Genomic DNA, 23,411 nt, shown 5'->3' with positions numbered 1-23,411 from the left:
CGGCGGCCCCCGCCCCCAGCCACTGGGATCACTGAAGGTCACCACGCCTAGTGCTCAGGGAGCACCCTGCACAGGATGGGGCTGAGCCAGGTCCCAGGGGGCTGTTCCCCGTCTCTATGAAGAAGCCCCAGAGCTTCCCAGAACAGGGCACGGGGTTGCCCCACACCTTCTCCCAGCCCCTGGCCCTCCTAGGCCCTCCCAGTGAGTCCCCCAGGTTGGTGGTGGCCTTAAGAGGTTTCCTTGTCAACTTTCCCACTCCCCGTCCTTCCACAGGCCCCAGTGCCAGGAGGTCCAGGGTCCAGCGGGCTGGGCTCAGGGGCGGCCAGGCCGGAGCAGGCCTCCTACCTTAGCCCGTATCCTGCCCAGCAGCCCAGCCCCCACAACCCTCACTGCATGGTGCCCACTGGCCAGGCCCGGCTGAGTCGGGTGCGGCAGGGTGGCCTGGCCTGACATGCAGCCCCACCCTAACCTCTCTGGAAGCCTCGCCTCGGAGCGCAGGGCAGAGGTGCTGCCCACGTGCCTGGATGGGGCTGGCCTTCCCCCACCCCCTCACGCCCTGGCAGGTAGCCGTCTGTCCGCTGAAGATGCCCCTCTCCTGCTGAGCAGCTCAGCTCGCAGGAGCTAGAAGCTGCCCTGAAGATGACCCAACCTCACTCCTTCGGGTCCCAAGGCCCAGAGTGACAGCACTTGCCCAAGGCCACGTGGTCCCTGCCCTGACCAGCGACCCGGTGCCACAGGCCTCCCCCTGAACTGGGTGGGAGCCCATCGATCCAGCCCCCTCCCTCCTGGGCGTCTCTGCTCCCTCACTGGCAGGCGCCTGCCTCTCCCGCCCCCACGCTCCCGACGGGAAGGGGTTCCTATGGCACCCCTTCCCCCGCACACACTTAGCTCACTGGCGGCCCATCTGCCCCGAGAGCGGCAGCAGCAGATGCCTCCGTGCACAGCGGTGCCTGAAGCGTGGCGGCCCAGCGCCTGCCGGACGTGAGCCCTGCCAGCCCCGTGCGGAGGCTCCAAACACTTGGCTGGGCTGGAGACCAGGGTGTCGGTGGGGCTGTTATTGGAGCTGTCCCCCAACCCCCTAGGGCCCCAACTGCCTGGGAGGGAGGCAGTGGGTGGGCTGCACTCTAGGGGGCTGCATCCTTAAGGGCAGAATTCTGCAGCTCCTGGCTTCCTGGTGGCGGGGGCTGAAGTGTCAGGGTGCTGCTCCCAAGCCCCCAGCCATACTCCACCCCAAAAAGATGTCGGTTGCCCACACGGGCAGACCGCCCACAGGCCGTCCGGAGCGCGTGTGGAGGCTTGCGGAAGGAAGCCCAGAGCTGCCAGCGCCTCCACGGGGCTGGGCCCTCGGCGGGGGCTTGGGCAGCAGGCTCTTGGCTCAGCCTGCCTCCACCAGGCCTGCTGAGCCCCAGGCCCCGCTCCTCGCAGCCCTGTTCTGCAGCTCCCATGACTTCGGCTTCCCACCAGTGGGGGCAGGTGGCAGCACAGGACAGGGGACCCGGGGCTGGGCCTCTTGGCAGGTGGCGGCCACCGTTCCTGGGCCCACTGACCATCCCCAGATGCTTGTGGCCAACAGCATCGTCTCCACGGCAGCAGCCCCCAGCCCTGGGTCTGGGAGGAGGGGTGGGCTGGGATGGGGTGCCCAGCCTTTGGCCCCAGGAGCTGCGCTTTGTAGCCTGTGGGCACCCAGCTGAGCTCAGAGGCACCGAGAGCTAGTCTGGGGGGAGGAATGAGGGGTCAAGAGGGGAGCTGGGAGGGCAGGAGGGGAAATGCTGGGGGGCTGCTGTGCCCTCCTGTCCATCCCCAACAAAATCAGAAGAAATGGCCAAGTCTGGAGCCCTGGGGACTCCGGTTTATTAGGTAGAATTTCCTGATCCTGGAGAGAATTTGAACATTGCAACAATCTGCACATGGGGCTGGGGGCTGCCCAGCCCGTTTCTATCATGGCTTCTGGTGCAGCATCCTGTGTGTGGAGGGTTTGGGGGGCAAAGGGGTCTTGGTGATGGTGTGAGCTACCCTGCCTGGGGTGCAGGGTGGACAGCCTGACCTCTAAGGACCCCATTAGCTGAGATTCCAGAAACCATGAAAACAAAAACTCACCCCAAGCCCTGCAGCCCCCTTACCCTTTGCTTTACCCTCTCCTCCCAGGGCCCCGCAGTGCGATGCCAGCATGCACACACACACATGCACGCACACGCACACGCCCCCGGCCGCCTCTGCTCCCCTCACATCCTGCATTTGTTTTGCTTCAGCGGGGCTCGAATGGGGACATGCTGCACTCACAATTGGCAGCTCCCTCTAATCCCCCCCACGGAGGTGCCATATGTCAGCATCGTGAATAAGCCTGAGGCTCCATGTGGGGGGCTGGGAAGTGACAGCTGCCAATCACCCACTGAGTAGACATGGGGGGCGCTACCACAGGGTAGGGGGCAGCTCCACCAGAGGACTGGGCCTAGTCGGGGGATGGTGTGAGCAGAGGCATGGGAATAGGGTGGGTCAGAGCACAGTCACCAGGCCACCAGAATGCTTTCCCGTAAACAAAGTCCAAACGATACAGTGTGAACATGTCAGGTGGCCAGAGTCCCTGAGCCCTGCCCCTCAGTCTCCTGTTGGCCGGTGTGTCACACACTGGCCAGCCCACGCCACCTCCTCCAGGAGGCCCATCTTGTCCCTGGCCACAGCCTTCATCCCTGTGCATCTCCAGGGCACAGGCTGCATCGGCTCATCCCACCAGGGAGTCAGGGACAAGGTTTCACCTGTAAGGATGACGAGGGAAACCAAATTCAACCAGCACCCACCTTGGGACAGGTGCTGAGCGAGGTGCACCTGCGCAGGTCACCACTCACTCTCACCGCACCCCTAGGATTATCAGCCCTTTTACAGGTGAGAACCCAGAGGCTCAGAAAGATTTTAAGAAACCATCTCTAAGTCTTAACAACTTGGGACGGCAGAGCCGGACGCTGCTTCAGTCGGCCAGGCCACTGCCAGAGGGCTCTGAACTGCGCAGTGGGCCCGTGTGCCCGTGTAGTGCTGTGCCTGGGTGCCCTGGCCGGTGCCCACAGCCCTTCACCACCGACCTCCTGCATGCCCCCACCCGTGTGAAGTTAACCTTTCCCTTCTTCCTGCCCCGAGGATGCTCGTGCCCATCTTGGATCCTGCAGAGACCACCCAAGGCACTGTCTGCACATCTGTCCCTTCCCAGCACCCTCCCACCCCCTGACTGGCGGTGACAGGCTCAGGCCAACCCAGCAGCTAGTTGTGGAAGGAGCGAATGAGGGACAGAGGTGGGCTGAAAGGCGAGGGCCGTGAGTGAGCGTCCTAGGTGTGACTGCAGATACATGTGTCCTGGGGAGATGGCACCCCAGGCCCCTTCCCTCATTCCCAGCCCAGCTGGAGGCTGAGGCAGGCGACCGCCTGGATCGGATGAACTGCTCCAGGTTAATTGGCTATCCCTTGCCCCAGCATGACAGATCCTGCTTGACATTTCCCTAGATAGTTAATTGATACCCAAGTAATTTGTCATGGAGACCTCGTTATATGCCAACTGGGTCCCCTAAGCCGTCAGCGTCTGCCCCAGAAACAAGACTGGCAGTTAGTGATGGAGCCTTAATCATGCCGTTCCCTGCCAGCACTGGGAGAGAATTACTCAGAGACAAGATGGGCACTGCTGGGAAGATGGTGCTTTCCTGGGCCTTGGGATCCTGGAGCCACTTCACCTTCCTGAGGTCCCTTCCCTTCAGCTTCCCCAACCAGGTGTGCCTTCTGCTGGTGACAGTGTTCTAGCCACTGAAGAAGCCCCCTCCCTAAGGGCTGGTTCTGTTCCGTGGCTCAGGCTGGGCACATGTCTCCCTCCGACCAGCCAGTGATCAGGCTGAGCCAGGCCAGCGAGAACCGAGGGGTGTGGCTTCTGTAGGAGCCTTTGGGATAGAGGGGTGCACTTCACTGGGACCACGACAGGGCAGAAAGTAAGCCTGGAGCTACTGTCGACCACCCAGCTGGGGAAATGGCATCAATAGAGGGAGACAGCAGGTGTGGGGTGCAGCTGCTCTGCCCCTTGGGTGAACTAACAAGCCCCTGTTTTTGCTTAAGGTAGTTTAAGTTGGTTTCTACCACATGAAATCTGGAGAGTTCTCAGCTCAAACACCTACAGGCTCTCACTCAGATCAAGCCTGTCTGCAGAGCCTGCAGACGTCTGCTCATAACAGCAACAGGGGAGTACCTGAGGAAGGCAGCCTGGCACAGAAGGGCGAAGCCTGGACAGTGGGCCAGGGCTGGGGCGGAGGTGATCTTGAGGGTGGCCCAGCGTCTGCCCTCAGGAGGAGGGGAGCACAACTAGGCAGACGCTTCCCCAGCACCGCTGGTGGCAGCCCCAGCTGACGCACAGACATTGGCGTCAGCCCAAGGACAGGGCAGCCTCCACCGCGCACCCCAGCAGGCCCAGAGGAGGGAGTGGTGGACTGACACATCTAGAAATGTGACGGTGCAGTTATCTGGAGCTGTTGACAGAGCCTGAAAGACATCATGGTGCCCTTCTTTCTTGGAAACAAGAACTCTCCTGGGTAATTAAAAAAATCAGCCTCTTTCCCAGGTCACCTTAGCAGAGCACCAAGAGGCACTGGTTTCTGGGATGTGCACTATGGGCTAGCGGGTTCTTCAGGAGCCTCTGGTTGATGCAAACTGTTAAAACAAAAGAGCAGCCCAAGGAAAGCCCTGCATGGGGTCCGCCAAAGAGCAGACTCAGTGCAGGGGGAGCTGAGGACGGAGAGAGGGATGGGCAGCAGGTGTACAAAGCAGCCAACACGGGGGGTGCAGGAGGAATGGCTCTGCCCTAGTTATCTTCGGCTATACAGCAAACTATCCCAGAACAAAGATGTTTAACTCACCCAGTTTCTGAATGATGGGAACTTGGGAGCAGACTTGCAGGCTGATTCTGGCTCAGGGTCTCTCGTGAGGCCATGCCCAGGGTGACAGCCAGGGCTGCAGGCATCTGAAGGCTTGACCAGTGCTGGCAGGTGCACTTCCAAGACGTCTCCATCCCATGGGGAGGGCAGGTGGGCCCAGTGCCCTGCCATGTGTACTTGAGGGCAGCTTATGACCTGGCATAAGCTCATGACCTGACTTCCCCTGGGCGAGTGATGACAGAGAGGAGGTTCCACGGTGCCTGATGTGCCTTCAGCTGGTCATGCAGACCGATCTGTTCAGTGTGGCCGGAGAACTACACAGATACAGTCAATGGGGGTCATCCTGAGGGCTACCAGTACCACAAGCCCCCAAGGGAAAAATTCACAGATGGCCTGGTGTCTTCAAAGAGGTCTGTATTTCCACTGCAGGCCTTGGGGATAAATAAGTAATAGGTACATAGAAAATAAATCAAACTCAAAACATGAGGCAATCATTAAGTCCAGGAAAAACAAGAGGTTGTATAAGAAAGGAGATATAATTACAGTATGTTAGCAGCTGTGGGCAGTGTATGCAAAGAAATAATGCAAACATTGAATCTGATTCAACCAGTGAGGGAATGGGTTCAAGGAAAAGAATGTGAGTGTGAGAGTGAGTGTGGGTGGGCAGGTGGAGTGTAGGGGAGGGGCCGTATAGGAGAGAAAAAAAACCCCAACAGCAGAAAGTCGATGGATAATTTCTAAATCTGACAAAAAAGGAACAAACGGAAGGGGCGATCAGGAAAAGAGAGGGACAGGTGATGGGCCGCTGGTTCTTTGTGACAAATCTATGTAACTACTCCACTGTTAAAACGATGTGCTTTCATGACTGACTTGAAAACACAGGTGAAATTCAAGTTACTAAAAAGCAGAAACACTCCAGCCTGCCTCCTGCTTCCAACTCTCCCCAGGGAGCGCCTCCTCTTCCAGGGCAGGACCCCCCGTGCCCTCAGTCTGGCCCTCCCTCTGTCGCCCTCTCGGAGCTGCTTCAGGTCTGCTGGCCTGTCTTGGAGGGCATCTTCCTCCAGTAGCCCACCTCTCACCTCCCCTGCCTTCTTTCTCAGTCTGCTCCCCGTTGGGTGGGAACGGGACAGAGGGGGCCCAGCCCTGTCCATGAGCAGCAGCCGGGCCCTGGGCCTCTGGCCTGCACTCCCCATGCGGCCCCCACAGCTACCCATGGTGGTAGAGAACTGGGGAGGTTGCTCTTGCTTCCCAGGGAGGTGAACTGGGGATAGTGGGCCGTGCTCCATCATTCCCGCGACACCTCGCCTAATTACCCAGCTTGCCATTCATCTGGATGTCAGCGCTGCCGCAAGCTGGTGCCTGTAATTAACCTGGTAGAACTCCACGCCGGGCCTGGCCGGAGCAGGGCAGCAGGGACTGCTGCGGGGGCCAAACCTGGGGCGGTGGGCCGTGGGGCAGGGTCCCCCGCCTCCAGCCAGTGCAGAGCCCTTGGGCTGCCCCCTGTAGGCCATGGAGCCTCAGGGGAAGCCCCTTCCATGAGTCAGGAACACAGCTGGAGGGGCGGGAATGCACAAGTGACTGGGGTCTGAATCCGGGATTGGCTTCCCTGGCGCCCAGGCTGGCCCGAGGGCCCTGGAGGGTCAGGATCCCAGGAACAATGCCTGTGGCCAGAAGATGGGGAGCAGAGAGGCTGGGGTCCCCAAGGTGGGAGTCCTGAGGTGCCTGGGTGTGACCAACCTTGGCCAGACCAACCCCCATCTTGGGAGCCTCTCACTCGCAGCCGCTGGGCAGGGTGGGGGCCTGGGGAAGGGGAGCAGAGGCGGCCAGGCTAATAGGAACATCTATTTGGGTCTGCCTTGAATTATTGAGTGGTTCAAGGCTTATTCTTGGCTCTGGGGCAGGCTGTGGTCTGCGGTGAAGGACATCATTTCAGCCCTATTTCTAAGGTTCTGTGCGAAGGGGCCAAGACGTGACAGCACTTATGGGCCCTGCTTGCCCTTCTGTACCAGGAGGAAGGAGCAGGGTAGAGCCCTGGGCATGAGGTGGGGCTGGGGGAAGGGATGTTCTACCCCGCAGCCTCACCCCCACCCCACCCCCGCTGCCTTCTGGGTCTCCCACAATGACCCCGGCTGGCAGGTCCCCACTATAGTCCCTTCCAGTTGCTTCTGTGCCCTGTCCCTCCACATGACCCTCCCAGTCCAGCCCACCCTGACCCCTGCACCCCACTCTCAAGCCTGATGCCCTCCCAGAAGCCCTGGGCTCTTGGCAAGCCACCGAAACACACCACCTCTTTGTTGCATCTCCGATTTGGGCTGGTGCCTTGGTGCGGCCACCAGCCAGGGCAGAGGGCCCAAGGCACCCACACACTACTGAGGGTTTTCTTCCTTGAGGCTGTAGCCAAAACTCCTATTTCTTTAAGACTCAGGCCCCATGCCACCCCCAGCCATCTATGCCAGGCTAACCTCCCCACCTTCCCCTGTTCAGCCCACCTAGGGTAATACACAGCCTTTGCTGGTCTTCAACTGCTCCCCTGAGGTCAGGCCCTCAGCTGAGGATTTAGTGGGGCCCTAATCTGTTTCTGCACCTTCGGGGGCCTGTCTGCTTGGGCAGAGCAGGAAGCTCTTTAAGGTAGATGGAGGTTGAGCTCTGACCCTCTAATCTTGCAGGGCACTCTGCCTTCTCACTCCCACTTGGAGCCAGAGTCACTGCTGGGGCATCGTGGGGGTAAGGAGAGGGCTCCTAGAAAACACTCACAACCAGACTGACCCAGATAAAGAAGATACAAATTACTAAAATCGGGAAGGAAAGTGGGACATTAGCACCAACTTTACAGAAATAAGGGAAGTGCCATGACAGCTGTGTGTGGACACACCAGATAACCCGGATGAAATGGACACATTCCTAAAACACACAGACTACCAACTGACTGAGGAAGAAACAGAAAATCTCCCCAGACTTTTAACAAATAAAGAGATTGAATCAGTAATTCAATCTCTTTATTTGTAATTCAATCAGTAAACCCTCCCAACAAAGAGAATCATGAGCGAGAAGGCTTCACCAACGGATTCTACCAAAGGTGTAAACAAGGATCAACAGCAGGGCTCCTCAACCTTTTCCAAAAAACAGAAGAGACAGCACTTGCTAACTATTCTATGACACCAGTATTAGCCTGATATCAAAGCCAGTCAAAGACGTCACAAGAAAACTACAGACCAATATACCTTATGAATGTAGATGTAAAAACCCTAAAAAAAAAATACTAGCAAATCCAACTGAGCAGCATAGTAAAAGGATTGTACACGGTGACCGAGTGGGATTTATCCCAGAAAAGCAAGAGTGGCTCAGAATCAGTGTGATACGCCACACGAGCCGAACAAAGAAACAACGATCATTTCAATCGGAGCAGAAGCAGCTTGTGACAAACCCAATACCTTTCATCATAGAAGTACAGAAAAACTAGGAACAGAAGGAACGTCCTTCAGCCTACAAAGGGGCACCTGAAAACCCCACAGCCAGGATCATACTCAGTGGCGAAAGACGGAGACTTCCCCCTAAGATCAGGAAGAAGACAAGGATGCCTGCTCCCCCCGCTTCTGTCCAACACTGTACTCGGAGTTCCAGTCACGGTAATAGGCAAGGAAAAGAAAGAAAAGGAATCCACACTGGAGAGTAAGAAAGTAAAGAAAAGTTTTACTTGCACATGACATGCTCTTATGTGTAGAAGACCCTAAGGATCACACACACACACACAGACACACATCAGAGCTAATGAATGAGTACAGAGAAGGTACAGGATACAAGATGCAAAATCAATTGTACTCTTATACATTAGCAATGAACCCAACAATGAAATTTATAATAAAACAATTCCAGTTATAACAGCATCAAAAAGAATACAAAATGTAAACAAAGGGTATACAAGACTTGCACACTGGAAACTTCAAATCATTGTTGGTGAAGGGCCCCCACCCATAAGATGGCGAACTTCCTCCTGCTTCTTTTCCGGGTCCTCGGTTCCCACCGGCGCCACCTGAAGCCCAATCACCCCTCACCCCCCTAATCCCAGCACCTAGCCAATAGCCACCAGCTCTGTGGAAGTGACACCTCAATCACCCCATGCCCCTTCCTATATAACCCAGCACCTTTCCCTAACAAAGCGGAATTCTCCGGTGAATTGCTGCTGTGTGTCACTCCTTTCCTTTCAGTTGGAACAAACTAAAGATCTAAAAAAGGAGAGAGAGACCCGAATTTGGTGATTTCGACTCATGACAGTTAAGACAGCAGGGCTCCCCAAATCGATCAGTGTGATCCCCAGCAAAGCTCCAACTGTTTTTGCAGAAATGGACAAGCTGGTCCTAAAATTCATGGAATTGCAAGGCACCCCAAATAGGATATACAAAGATGAACTCAAAATGGGTCAAAGATATAAATGCAAGAGCTGAAACGATTAAACTCTTAGAAGGAGATCTTTATGACCTCGGAACAGGCAATGGTCTCTACGTAAGACAGCAAAGCACAAGGAACAGATGAAGAGACACAGTGGCTCCATCACATTGGGGAACTTGCAGGTGTCAAAGGACACAACCAAGAGTATGAAAACACCCACAAAGCAGAATGTATTTGCATATTATGTAACTGAAAAATTTTTAAAGTTTAAAAGAGGGCAAAGGATTTGAGATCTCTCTCCCATGAAGATGTACAATGGCCAATAAGCACATGAAAAGGTGCTCAGCATGTCATTAGGGCCATGCAAATCATGTCGCTTCACACCCACTAGGATGGCCAGAGTCAAAGACAGATGATAACAAGTGTTGACAAAGGCGTGGAGAAACCTGCGCATTGCTGGTGGTTGTAAAGGTGCATCTGGAGTGGAAAACAGTGCAGCTGTTCCCAAAAGGTAAGCACGGAGCTACCACAGGACCAGTGACCCACTCCACGCACACAGCTAAGAGAACTGAAAACATACATTCCCACAGAAACCTGTGCATCAGGGTTCAGAACGGCATTATTCCTAACAGCCCCACACAGAAACCACCCAGATGCCCTCCCGCGGACGACTGGAGAAACGGAATGCGGTGCATCCATACAAAGGAGTCAATATTTGGCCAGGAAAAGCAAAGTGCTGGTAGGTGCTAGAACACGGATAAATCCTGGGAACAGTGCTGGAGAGGCTGGACCCGCAGGTCGCACACCATGTGACTGCTCCGGGGAGGCCCGAGTCTGCACGGCCACGAGGCAGAAGCCCACTGTGGGGGCCGGGGTGCGGGTGGGGATGGGGGGTGATGGCTGACCGGGACGAGTAAAAGTTCTGAAATTGGACAGTAGTGATGGTTGCACAAGATTCTGAATATATTAAAACCCACTAAACTGTACACTTGAAAACATGGTGACTTTCGTTAATGTGATTTAAACCTCAAAACAGAAACTACTCGTGTCTGCTCTGCCTGTCCTCACTGAGGTGACCTCTGGGGGCTGTGAACAGCGCCTCTAAGCAGGACCCCACCCCCATCCCTGTGGGCGGCTGTGGCCAAGCCCGCACGCCACTGGTGGGGCTCCCTGCAGGGGCTGCTGCAGACATGGCCCGAGCCCCCAGCACCCCTGGGAAGCTCTCCTGTTAGCGTGGGGGGCGGGGCCGGGAGCCACAGTCCTGCCCGTCCAGCCCTTCCGGGACCTGCATTCTGGGGGCCAGGAGGCGTGAGGAGCTTGGTAGAAGAGGACTCCACCTCCCGTTTTTCCTTCACCCCTGGCCCTGTGGCCCCACTTCACACGCCGTCACCTCCCTTCTCAAGGACCCTAGCGCACCCATTCCACGCAGGAAGACTCCTGTCTGGTGAGGTGGGACAGGTGTCCCCATCAGAGGTGTGCCCAAAGCCAGCTGGTAGAGGTGGCCGCCCTGCTCACTTGTGCCCCTGCTTCTCCCAGGGGCCCAGTCCCTGAGGAGCACCCATTCCTGTCATGAAGGGAAGGAGAAAGGCCGGAGAGGGGCGCAGAGAGAGCACAGAGACCACCTCAGGCTGGCAAACATGACGACCGACTCCTTCTTGAGGCAGGATGAATGGCAAGGTCCTCTGCAATTTCATCATGCTTCTCAGTAGGTCCCAGAGTCCTTAGGGAGCCCTGGGTCCCAGGGATCAAGCTGGCGTGTGGAGGGGCCGGGGCGTCCCCATGGGTGGTGTGACCAGCATGTCCTCAGGGCCTGGGCACTCCACCTGCTGCCATGGGGGCAGGGTCCTGGCCTGACAGACGAGCCCCCAGGCCTACTGCCGAACAGCGGACGTGGGGCAGCCTGTCTTCGTGGCGTCCAGCTTTGCTCCACCCGTGCCCTTGTCCCACGGCTCCTGGGTGCTGTGGCCCTCGGGAGGCCTGCCTTCACCTGTGGCCTCTTCTGAGCCTCCCTTGGGACACACTCCCCTTGGGTTCTGCGCCTTCCGGCTCCTGATAATGAAATGGACAACGGGCAGCATCAAACACAAGAGCTAGCCTGGGGCCTCCTCATGCCCAGGTGGTCCCCAAAGCAGCCACTAACCTGACCCGCAGAGGCTGTTGATGGCCCAGGCCAGAGGGCCAAGCAGAGCCTGACAGTCAGGGGCTGCGTGTACTCTTTCCAAGTGCCCCTACTCCTGGGGGCGTCTGGGGTCTGAGGCACACCATCCCTCCATTCTCAAAGCAGCTCAGCCAGGCTTTGGACAGCCACCGGCTTACAGGGAAAGGCCCCCCTCAGGATGGCCCATGGTGGGAGGCAGGCAGGCAGACTGCGGGCCAGGTGTCTCCAGCTGTCCTTCGCTCAGGGAGCGGCAGGCAGGTCAGAGGCCAGGCTTGGCATCCCATTAGCATCCTGTGCCTGTTTCCAGCTGGGGAGCCCAGCGCCCGCTCGTGGCAAGATGCCATCAGACTGATAACCAGTCGTTGCTCCCGAGAGCCTGGGAGGATCCCGGTGCCTGGGAGGATCCCCCTGCCCACCGATGAGGAAGTGAGGGCCGGCGACAGAGCCGGGAGGCAGAGCCAACGTGTATTCCCACATCCTGTCTGTGGAGCCCAGCCCCAAGCCCTGCAGGTGAGGTGACCAAAGCAGGCAGGACAGCTCTGTGGGTTTCTAGAGTTCCCACTGGACACGGACTGCACCCAGGCCCCCGGGATCCTGCTGGTACAACTCTCCTGTCCGTTCAGGGACTGTGCATCCCTGCCTGGCCCTGCACATCCACCCTAAGCCACAGGGCCACAGCAAGGAGAAGCTGAACCACTAGGCATGGCCCACATGGGCAATACTGGGGGGACTCCTAACCAAGTACCCAGCCTCCCGCCACGCTCACCTCTCTTGTCCTGGTGTGGGGGCCCTGGGGACTCCCAGGGTCCTGCGGATGTAGTCTTGGGAGCGGATGTCGGCCTGGGGAGAGGAATGGCTCCCATGAGAGGGGGTGGCTGGGGTCCCGAGGTGGCCTCCGGACCAGCCCCCACCTGAGCAGCCTGATGCAAGCCCCCTGCTCCCCTCTGAGAACACCCAAGGCGGCACCGCCAGGCCTGGCCCTCAGGACAAGGAGCACAGCCCCACGGGGTGCGGGCGGCGGCCCTGAAAGGCCCGAGGGAGGGAAGGAGGCAGGGTCCTGGGGCGCCTCCATCTCAGCTGGGGGTGCCCAGCGTCTGGGCTTGTAGCCCATGCTTCTGTGGGTTTCTTCTCTAAACCTTCTTCCCAGGGCTCTCCTCAGCCCGCTGGTCTGTCTTCACCTTTGGCTCCTCCTGTCTCCCTGCTCCTGTCAGCAGAGACCCCGCCCCAGGACAGCATCTACGGAGAGTCCTGCAGGGCCGCTGGGATGAAAGGTGCTCTGGGCCACAGGCTGGCGTCTGAGACAAGGGGCTGGGGTAGGACAGGGACCTTGCTGTCCAGGCTCTTCCACACTGAGCCCTCCTGGGGGCCTGGCCAGTCCCACTGCACAGGGGCTTAGCTCCCTCTGGGCCACAAGACTGCAGGACATACAACTAATCCTGCAGATGCTGTGTTGGCATGGATGGGCAAGCGGGCAGGGGACAGTGGGACACTCTGCTGGGAAGGCAGCCCCGGCGGTGGGAGGCAGCACCTTTCTGCAGCCTGTGCCATCTAAGCGAGCCGGGGCCTACCACCAGCAGGCCCCCTCGGCGGACCCACAGGTGCCAGGGAGAGAGAGCGGGCCCCGCCCACTCCCATTCTCTCCTGGGAGCTCCTGGAAGTAGTCAGGAAGGCGGCATTGACAGGAGAGCGGGCCCAGGAAGAAAACAGACCAAGAGACAGCCAGGGCCGCCGGACAGGATCACCCCACTGCCGAAGTGAGGGTGGGCTGCAGGCTCCTGGGCACAGGTGGCTGGCTTTTGGCAGGCCCTTCCCTGGGGCTAGACACATGGTCTGTACTGGCATTCAAATGCCCAGGCACTTTATAGGCCATTCCCCACCGGCAAGGATGGAGGGCAGAATGGGGTGTGGAGAGGACTGACCCAGCATAATGGGGCCGCTTACTCTGAAGGACTGGGGAGCGCTCTTGGGTTTCTCCCTTAAGGTCACACAGATGGTGGGAATGGGGGAGGGCAGGGCTTAGGGGGTGGGGACGCAAGTCACAGGCTTGAACACCCATGCACCTCAGACCCCAGCAGAAGCGGGCAAGCGTGCAGCCTGCTGCCACCTAGAGGCGGCCCTGCACACCAGCAGCCAGGAAGAACCCGGGCCCCCAGAGGTGGGGTGGGATGCTGGTGGCAGGGCAGAGGGGCTCCCTAGGGTGGCAGAATCAGAGCGAGGGCCATGGAGCTTCCCACGTTACCAGCTGGTGCTGAGCCGGGCGGACTGGTTTTCAGCAGTGTGGCCGTGACCTGCCCAGAGCTGAAGCGGCACAGGCTTCGGAAGATGGGGAGCCGTGGGCACCAGGGAGATCTCCGGACCCTGCCTCCCGCCCCACAGCAGCCCAGCACTAAGCCAGGGTCCCAGGCTCGGCTGCAGAAACCAGCGCCACTTATCTGGCTAGCCGGCTCCCCCAGCTCCCCGGGCTGCGTGCAGAGCCGTGCCTGGGGCGAGGCGCGTATCCAAGGTCCCTGCGGGAGGCCTGAAGGCCCGGCGCCCCCACTGTGCTCACAGGCTCCCCGCAGCCTGCCCTGCCCGACCTTGGCTCTGGCTACACCCTCTTTTGGGTTCCTGGGCCTGTCCTTCCTGCCCTCCCCTCTTCCTCCAGCAGGTCTCTTCCTAAGACTCTGTGGGCTTCTCGGGGACACGCACCGCCCATGGCTGGTCACCCCTGCAGGCTGAGCTCCAGCTCCGCTGAGCCAACTCTGTCACCAGAGTTCTGACCCCTGGCCCTGATTTAGTTGCTGGGTGACTATGTGCCACACCCCAGAGGCTCCGGAAAGACACACTGATGGTTCCGGCGCACGTCCTCCTCAGCACTGCCCAGCAGCCCTGCAGGGGCCGCCCAGCAAAGGGCAGCTGCTCCCCCTGATGCCAGCTGGGCAGGGCAGGCCCTGAGGGACTGGCTGGGGGCCGGCAGGATGCTCTGCCACCCATACTGTCCGCTGGCTTTCCCAGTGACCTGGTACCTGCTGCAGGAGGCTGGGAGGCTGAGCGCAGGAGCACCGTGGAACCCTGGGCCCTGGCAGGAGCCCCCAGGAGCTTGCTTCCTCAGCCCTCCCCCGTCCCAGCTTCGCCCAACCAGGCTCTCCCACAGGTGCTGGTGCAAAGGAAGAGGAGGGGGTGTGGCGGCCACCCACCTGCCGCACAGGCTCTGGAATCCGGAACTTGCAGCAGCCTCGGGTCAGGCGCACAGCTGCCTCCAGGCTCACCTTGTGGCCCACGGAGACATAGAGGGGCTTGGTGCTGTGGTCGTGGCTCTTCAGGGCCTGGGACAGCAAGGTGCGGTCAGGATGCTGGGGAACAAGCCCTGAGGGCTGGAGGACTGCAGGCCCTGGGGCAGGGTGGGGGCGTGTGCTGCCCTGAGGCCCCCTCAGCACAGCCAGGGTTGGGAAGCCAATAAAGGCCCAGGACACACCTGGACCACAGTGGCCGGGAGACCTGGCAGGCACGTGCCAGTACGTGTGTCCAAGGGGACTGCTCACCATGCCCAGGACGGTCCCGGAGCCTCCCATCAGAGGAAACGTGTCTCCCCCAGCTCGTAGAAGTCGTATCTAGAAATCGGGAAAAAACTTGGAAAAACTATTTTCTTGGTGAAGGGCTGAAGGCACACCTGTTGGTTTTTAAAAGCTGAGCAGCCTGGTGCCATGCTCATGCCCATCCCATGAGCCGACTCGGAGTTCGGGGAGCCGCCCCGCCCAGTACTGGCCACCTGACAGGCCCTTGGAGCTTGGCTCTCTCCTCCATGCTCTGTGGACAGGGAGGCAGGGCCTGCAGGAGGGGCGGCAGCCTGCCCAGGCCAAGTGCTGGTCAGGGATGGCCCCAGGCTCCTCCCCTGGGGGCCAGGCTTGGGGACACGCAGGTGCAATCCGGGGGCCGGAACCCCTTCCCGCTGCTTTCTCTCCAGCTAGCAATTTGGGCATTTTGATTCGACCTAACATTTTTAGGGTGTGGGGAGTGGCCCACTGAGCGTTTGGTCTGGGGTCTCTGTTAACAACTGCTCTTGCAGACACAGGATGGCCCAAGGGGTGAGACAGACACGGTCCATGTGTGGCACCAGCTCCCTCCTGAGCGGGGTGTCACATTCCCAGGGCCAGCCTCGGGGCTCAGAGGAGGGATGTGCCGGGAGGTGGGACAGGAAACGAAGGCTGGGTAGACGGCACCTCACCTGAGCAGGGGCCAGGGGGCTGGGCGGGTTAAAGGACTGAGCACCAGGTAGGCTCCAGAAGGGAGAGGAGCCCTTCCAGCCACACAAGTCTGCCACCACGCCCTAACCCCCTGGGAGCCGCAGGGAGTGGTTCTTCCTATTCAGCCAGGGACCCAGGGAGTGCCAGCAGGAAGGGACTGGACCAGAGGTCCCCACAGGGCAGAGCGCCCCCTCTGGGCCTGGGTGCCCCCCAGCCCCACCTTGGGCAAGACGTTAGGACCCCTCACCTTCTCCTTGTGCAGGGCGTTGTTCTCCAGTCCATCCACCTGCAGCAGTTTCTTGGCCACCCCGACACAGGGCAGGTCTGTGAGGACACCGAGGTGGCAGGCCACCCCAAAGCCTACAGGGGCAGACGAGGGTGAGGCTGGGGCAGTGGGGTGGTGAGCCAAGCAATCTTCTAGAGGTGGTGTGGGGACTGGGGAGAAACCAGAACCTGCTCAGTTTCCCCGAATGAACAGAGGCCTGTCGGCAGCCCGAGAGCCAGGGAGCCTGGACTGGAGGCCCCAGCCTGCTCTTGGCCATGGCCCCTTCCCCGGTTTCATGGTGCCAGGCTGGGGCACAGGCTGTCTCCTCCTCTCTGATGAGTTAGGAGCCTAACTAGAGTGCTCACAATGCTTCACTCCACTTCCTCTGTCATTTTCTGCCCCTTGCATCCTCTTTCCCTTTGTGACTGCGGGCGGGCCTCTCTGTTCCCTGCCCCCCCCCCCACACACACACTGGGACTCCTGCCAGGCAGCCCACACCGCAGGGACTGGGGCCCTGGCCCAGGGCTGGCCCGCTGGTCCTGGATGGCATCCCGGGCAGCACGCGTCCGTCCCGTGGCCCTGGACCCAGGGGCTCTAAGGCACGGTGCCACCCCTCCCCACTCCCTCTGGGACCTCCCTCCCTCCCTCAGTGGTCCTCTCCCTGGCCGAGGTGCTGGCACCCAAGCAGGAGGTACAGGCCCATGTCAGTGCGAACGGGCACCCGTCTGCTCCTGGCTGGTCTGGGGCAAGGGCGCAGGGCAGGCAGCTGGTGGGACCGGCTAGCTGAGCGTGGGGCCCTGTGACTTCTGGTGTTGGTCAGGTCCAAACTGGCAATGGCTCCTGAGGTGGGCCAGTGCCGGGTGCTGGGGGAGGCCAGAAGGGCAGGCAGGAAAGAGGCGGGGCGGAAGAGAAGCAGGCTTCTTTACTGGGTGGGTCCTGACGCAGGGCACAGGGGTCCGCGGGGGTGGTCAGAACCACCTCCATCCCAGTGTCTTTCCCACAGCCTCTGGGGCCCTGTCTCTCAAGTGCAGGATCACCTCGGTGGTGGAGCACACCGTTTCCATCCACAAGGAGGACCTGGAAGAGCCGCGGGGGAAAGCCGGTCAGCTTGCTGTCCTTTGCCCACCAGGCCAGGACGTCCTGAAGGAGGAGGGGTGGCCCTGCTATTTCTGGGGCCCAGCTTTTTGGGAAATCTTAGCCCTCTCCCTCAAGGCAGAAGGGTACTTCTGCAGGAAGCTCAGAGGCCCCTTTCCCCAGTGGAGGCAGTTGAGGTACCTGCCTGGGGCATGAGGTGAGGCTCCCTCTCCTGCAGCCGCCGCACTGCGTCCACCAGGAAGGGCGCCTCTCGGAAGGCCAGGAAGCCTGACACGTAGGGAGCCGTCAGGCTGACCATCCGGCAGTCCTCGTACACCACCTGCCACCGGGCGCCTGGTCATGGACGGCACGGCCCTCTGCCCTCCAACCACGAGTCCTTTTCACTGCCACGTCCTCTCAGCTCCTAGGCCTGCCCCGGGGCCCCCACCCCGCCTCACCTGCCCAGAGGAAAGTACACGGATGAGGTGGCCTGCCCTGCAGATGGGTTGAAGCCGCAGCCATTTCAACGGTGCCCCCCACACCTCGGCCAGACCAGGCCCTCCTGGGGTGCCTCCTTTGCACATCAGAGCTGACGCCTGCCCTCCACCCCCATGGCTGGAAAAGGCCAGGTCTTCAGAGAGGAGACAACGAGAAAGGCGACCCCAGCTTTATGAAGAGATTTCAAGTGCTTCAGGAAAGGACAGGCCTGGCGCCAGAGCTAGACAACCCGAGAGAGAACAGGGAGCCCGAGGGATCGGAGAGCCTAGAAGGATAAGTTCAGGGCCACGAGTGCGAGAGCCCCGGGGTGTAGGGGCGGGTGCCCCTGGTGATGGCCTTCAAACTCCCACCTGGAACCCCTCCCTGCAGGGGGTCTACATGTCCCTAAAAGAAGGGAGTATGTCCTCTTAGTGTGCAGGCCAGTCTTCTCCTTCCAACATCTTTTACCAAAGTCACCAGAAACTTATCAAACTGCCAGTGTCCCGAAGCAGCAGGGTCTCATCTGACGACGGACTAGAGAGTCTGACCCACAAGGAACCCAGCAGGCTGGGGCGCCAGACTCCACACAGGGTGACTGTTCACAGGGACACATGGGACACTCAGGGGTGGCCTGCGTTCTCAGAGGACGATGACAGCAGATCGCATCAGTCTTGCACAAGCTCCAGAGAGCAGACATCCACAAGGGGAGGAGAAAAACCCCCACACCCCATGCCAGCGTAAGCGTATTACGAACGCACCTATGAAGGGAAATAAAAGCCCGGACCAGCAGAGCCAACCCCAGATTCCGCATGGGGCTGGCAGGCGTGGGCTGGGCGAGGTGGGGCGGTGGTGATGGGGCCTAGTGGTGAGAGCCTGCTGCGGTGAGACCTGGGGGGCAGCCCCCACAGGGGGGCCTAGAAGAGAGGCCTGGAAGTACACCGGGCCAACAGCAGCCTTTCTCAGAAGAGGCTGCTTCTGGGGAGGAGCAGTTGAAGCCTGGAGGGTGGCAGTGAAGCGAGGCCAGGAAGTGTAACGTCCTTCAGGAACAAGAGTGTCAAAGAACCAGAGACACGCTGGCTATCTTCTCCTATGAAAAGGACACTGTTGGGGTGACTCACTGCACTGTCCTTCGTGATCTCAGACACCCAGTAAGCCACCCCAAACCCAGCCCTCTGGTTTAAATACAGCTCACAGTGAGCAGCGAGGCTGCACGACGCTGCAAGAGTTCAGATGGCGAGGCAACAAACGCGACGGCTGGCGGATGCTGCCCACCCAGCGCTGACGTGCAGCAGGGGAAAACGACGCTTAAACAAGTGGCAGATCAAGAAGAAAACAAGGCAGAAATTCAAAACTCAGAACAGAAACGGACAAAAAAACCTGAAAGAAAACCCAGCATGCATACAACTGAAGGCAAACGAAACTCGGGAGCTGAACTAATACTCAGAGCCATGACCCAGAAACACTCAAGGAGTGAAAGAGCTGATGCCCCAGAGTCAGCAGACTGTGAGCTCTGGGAGGCCGACTGCGGACACTCAGCTCAAGACACATCTTAGCTGCGTGGAGGGTAAAGAAGTCAAGCAGCGTATTGGGTGAGAAATGAACCAGCCCACAGTAAACATAACGAAAAAGCAACAGGGGACGTAACACAGAATATGTTAAAATTTACAGATCAGAAAACCAGACGAGGCCAGCTTTCAGACATGGGGACAGTTGGGAAAATGTGACATGGAGTGGGGTTATGGCTTTTCTGAGGTGATGATGACACTGCTGTCACGTAGACTGATCTACATTCTGCGGACAGGCCAGTTGATTTGCTCAAGTTTGCTGTCACACCCTCAAGAAGACACCCAAGCTGTTCAGGACATGCACAGAAAACCAACAAAATTCAGCAGCTGAAGCTAAGTTGAAGGTCTAGAGCATTCAATGTGTTATGCTCTCAATTTTTCAGTACGTTTACATATTTTTAAGTTAAAAATCTGGGAAAAGAAAAAATCAGTTGTGCAATTAGCATCTGGATGGTTAGTAATCTCCATGAAGATCTGCAGGCTCCAACCTAAGTCGACCATGTGGTGCCCCTAAAAACCGTCTTAAGCTGCACTTACAGAAATGCGTGTGCATGTCAGGCCCACCTGATGTACACACGAGCCTTGCCAACCAAGAGCACAGCAGAAGTACAGAAGTGAAGGAGCTGGAGTCACACTAGCAAGACTCTTAGGACGGGGCAGACAAGAGGGGGCAGTGTGCACACAGTGGGAGGTCTGCCCCGTGCTCTGCTGCCATACCCAGAATCGGCAGGTAGAAGCCACACACACTTCAGCTCCGTGCTAACCGGGAGTCCAGTTATGGAATGGGCTCCACTGTAAGGCCACCATTTGTCAGGGATGCTGAGGATGCTGCAGGAAAGGCAGGCCAGCGATTCCCAGCCTGGCTTGGCTTTGCAATCATAGGGAGGCTTGCTTAGAAGAGCCAAATCCCAGGCTTTACACTGGGGGATTTTTTTTTTCCTGCAGTAAAGGTGGTGGGGCTCTGGAATCTTTTTTTAAAACAACTTTGAGATATAATTTACTACCATAAAGGTCAGTTGTGTGAAATAAGTAATATTTTGATATTTACAGCTGTGCAACCGTCATCACAATCTACTTGTAGGTTTTCATCACCCCCAATAAACCTTGTAGGAATCTGTGTCTCTAAACGCATTTCTTGGCGACTCGGTTGCACAGATCCACAGTTGGGCGACCTGAGAGCCGCTGGACCAGACTCTTTAACCCTGTCACTTTAATACAATATGAGAAGTGACTTCAGGGCACATACAGGGGCCCAGGGCAGAGTGAGTGGCGGTTAATTCTGCAGCTAAGGAAAGGCACAGCACTGGGGGACATGGGCACTGGGCCCCGACAAGCGGAGACGGAGAGTGGCTCTGTTCATGTACTGAGGGCTTGGCATGGGACAGCTGTGTGCACTGCTTTCTGTATATGACCTCATTTATTCCTCACAGCTCTGGACTGGGTATCAATACTGAGGTCACCCCTGAGTCAGAAAAGGGGAGATGGAGGCCAGGGGCTGGGGGTGGGGTGGGGAAGTGGGAGCGGCAAAGCTGAGGCAGGAGCCCAGGCAGCCTGGCCGTCAAGTCTGTGTCTCTGCCCCCAACATGGCTCTATAAACTGACCAGGGACCTGGCAGGGCAGCAGCTCTGGCTCCTTCACCACCTAGATCCAGATTTTAGCACACAGCAGGTGCTCAGGACATTCGCGCTGAATTTTGACTAAAGATGCCTTCCAAGTAAAGTGCAAAGACATGGAAGCAGGTAGAGATGCCATCTTTGGGAGCTGGCAGGGCAACAGAGCAGGAGAAACTGAAGCTTTGGAGCAGTTTTCCTTCTCAAGTTCTTCTTTAGCCAAGGTTTCCTGGGCTGTGCAGCCAAAGGAATCGCAGGCATATGTTTGTTCACTTGCATATATATTCAAGTGTGTTCTATGTGTCAAGCGTTGAGCTAGATCCTAAGGCTACAAATGGTGGGCAAGATAACACAATTCCTACCATCATGGAGTTTACTTCTGGTAGACAGACCAGCCAACTCCATCCTGGTGCAATAAAGGGGAAAGAGAGTGTGCTGGGAACAACTACTGGTCTTACAGGGCAAGGGGGTGAGTTTACTGAAGGACCCAAGAGACGAGCAGGGGTTAGCAAGGTGAGGAATATTCCAAGAGAGGAAACGTGGTTGCAAAGGTCAGGCAGGCAGATATAGCATGGCATGTTTCCAGAATCCTAAGTGCTCTGTAGTCCGGGGAGAAGAGTGGAGTGTGGAAGGTGGAGCCTATAGTGTTACATTAGGCAAGGTCAGATCATGAAGGACCCTTACACTTGTCAATGAGGGTGACTTTTATTTAGGGAAGCCACTGGACTGGTCAGGTGGTTACATCTGCTTTTTAGGAAAATCCCTCTGCTGCGAGCACGGAAAAGGAACCGCCACAGGGCAATCCGAGAGGCAGGGAGCCCCCTGAAGATTCTGCTGATCACCTACAGGTGGAGTAATGATGGCACAGCCGGGAAGGGGGCATCTAGGATGCAGCCTCTAGCAACGTTTAGGACAGGGAAAAATGGAGCTATGTGTTACTGGACATGTGGGGTCTGGGAAGACAGAGATCTGCCGCTTGGGCAACTTGGGGGTGTGCAGCTGCGGGTCACTGAGGAGGGGAGCCCGAAGTGACCATCAGCTTTAAGTGAAGATCGACGGTTAATTCAAACTTAAGTCGCAGAATCTCCTTTAGTTTCTGCCCGCCTCACCCCCTTCCCGAAATCCTGCAAAAGGAGCAGCAGAGTTCTATCTAGGCATAGTTCCCAGCGCCGGAGCCCCGCCCGGCCCACCGACGCACCCTGAGCCCCGGCAGGATGGCTCCGGCTAGCGTTCCCCCGGGGTTACCTCCAGCTCAGGGTAGCTGAGCACCACCAGGGAGGCACAAGCGTTGACACTGTCGCCCTTCACAAAGGACACATCCACGCCCCCGACCCTCTGCAGGCCCGAGAAGGCGGGGTCCCGCTGCCACGCCTCCGTGTCCCGGTCCACGACGCGGGCCTTCAGCTGGGCTTGCTCCCTGGGGACAGCACACGTCAGGTGGGCCTCGCGGCCCAGTTCTCCCAACCCTGCACGTCCGAGCCCGCGGGCTGGGGCTGTTTCTCGGGACCCTCCCTGTCTCACGCCCCCTGCCCTGCACCTCCTGGCCTCACATCCCCGGCCCCGGGGCCCAAGACTCGGCGCCGGAAGTGAGCGCCGCGACTCCGCGGACTCCAACGTCCCGAAGGCCCTTCCGCCCGCGCGCCGGAAGCGGCCGGGGTTACGAGGGTGCGGGAAGGCGCGTAGTTCAGCCCCCCATCTTGCACGTATCCCACCCCACTACCGTTTCCAGAGCAACAGGGTTTCCTCCGGCGGCCGCCCCGCCGCCTCCCGGGCCATGGCACAGCCTCCGGCGCCTCTGCTTATCGTCACTTCCGGCGGCGCTGCCGACGGCGCGCGCTCGTTGCCATGGCGGCGCTCGCTGGGGCGCGGGGCTCCGGGATGCCGCCGCCTGGCGGTCGGAGGCCCTGTCCGGGTCTCGAGCACGTCCGCTCAGCCTGGGCTGCCCCCCGGGCGGACGCCCGCACGCCGGCGGACCCAGGGGCGCCCCAGGCCGGCGTCGGGGTGGCCCTCCCGGAGCGTTACCCAGCCGGCCCGCAGGCACACGGTGGCCTCCCCCGGGGCCGGCTCCTCAGCCTCGCTGACACAGGCACCCGGACAGGAGGAGGGCAAACGCACTGAACCAGCACCAGGACTCGGAGGCCTGCAGCGAGGAAGACCCCAGGCTTCACCACCAGTCTGCGACGAACTGACGGGGGGTTGGGCCGGGCGTAAATGTGGCGACAAAGCCCGCTGACACCGCCCGCGGCCCTGAACCCCTGCTCCGGAGACACGGCTGTCGCCCCACCCTCTTGTACTGGCGGAGGCCCTTTCTCCTGGGAGACCTGGGGTGAACCGTGGGGGAGCCAGGAGGGCCCTTCCCGCTCCCTTCGAGGGCTCCTGAAGCTGAGGTTGTTCACAGGGGCCGCGGGGCCGCAACCCCATCACCCCGCACCGTCGTTTGCACAGCACCTTGACTTCCGTTTCAGTGACTGTCCTCACGTTATCAAGGACAGGACACAGTCCTTAGTGGGACCATACTCACAAATTTGACAGGATGGGTCTTGGTGGGCAGAAAACTCACCCACCAGACTAAACTGACAACGTTTGGGACATTGATTCCTACTGGGAGCTTGTCAACTCTTTATCTATTCTGTGCTTGGTGCCAGGTGATGTGCTAGATTACAGCTTCCTCACGGTGTAGCTGCCATCAAGGTGCAGCAGCGAAAATAAAGGGAGCCTGCTTTAAACAGTGGTCAGGAAAAGGCTATTCTGAGGG

The 23,411-nt window shown here is 58.8% G+C and overlaps 1 protein-coding gene across 10 annotated transcripts; it reads right to left on the bottom strand.

Annotated features, from left to right (window-relative positions):
* Nucleotides 1–5,297: 5,297 nt before the first annotated feature.
* On the bottom strand, nt 5,298–22,495 carry ENDOV (endonuclease V). 10 transcript variants are annotated; one of them, XM_036910519.2, is made up of 9 exons: nt 22,377–22,495; nt 21,902–22,073; nt 17,206–17,344; nt 16,968–17,007; nt 15,913–16,025; nt 14,964–15,032; nt 14,619–14,747; nt 12,209–12,282; nt 5,298–11,333 (listed from the first exon to the last, which is right to left on the bottom strand). In XM_036910519.2, the coding sequence occupies exons 1-9, from the start codon at nt 22,430–22,432 to the stop codon at nt 11,268–11,270; spliced, it is 858 nt and encodes a 285-aa protein (XP_036766414.2). In that variant the 5' UTR covers nt 22,433–22,495; the 3' UTR covers nt 5,298–11,267. The 10 variants fall into 10 exon arrangements, with proteins under 10 accessions (XP_036766414.2, XP_036766417.2, XP_057357763.1 ...); XM_036910522.2 differs by having other exon boundaries at nt 14,619–14,690; XM_057501780.1 differs by having other exon boundaries at nt 16,857–17,007; nt 17,210–17,344.
* Between the last annotated feature and the right edge of the window lie 916 nt (nt 22,496–23,411).

Source organism: Manis pentadactyla, chromosome 4, assembly GCF_030020395.1.
Source record: "Manis pentadactyla isolate mManPen7 chromosome 4, mManPen7.hap1, whole genome shotgun sequence".
Classification (NCBI taxonomy): domain Eukaryota; kingdom Metazoa; phylum Chordata; class Mammalia; order Pholidota; family Manidae; genus Manis; species Manis pentadactyla.
The sequence above is the reverse complement of the archived record's forward strand: the minus strand, read 5'-3'. Positions and strand labels throughout refer to the sequence as shown.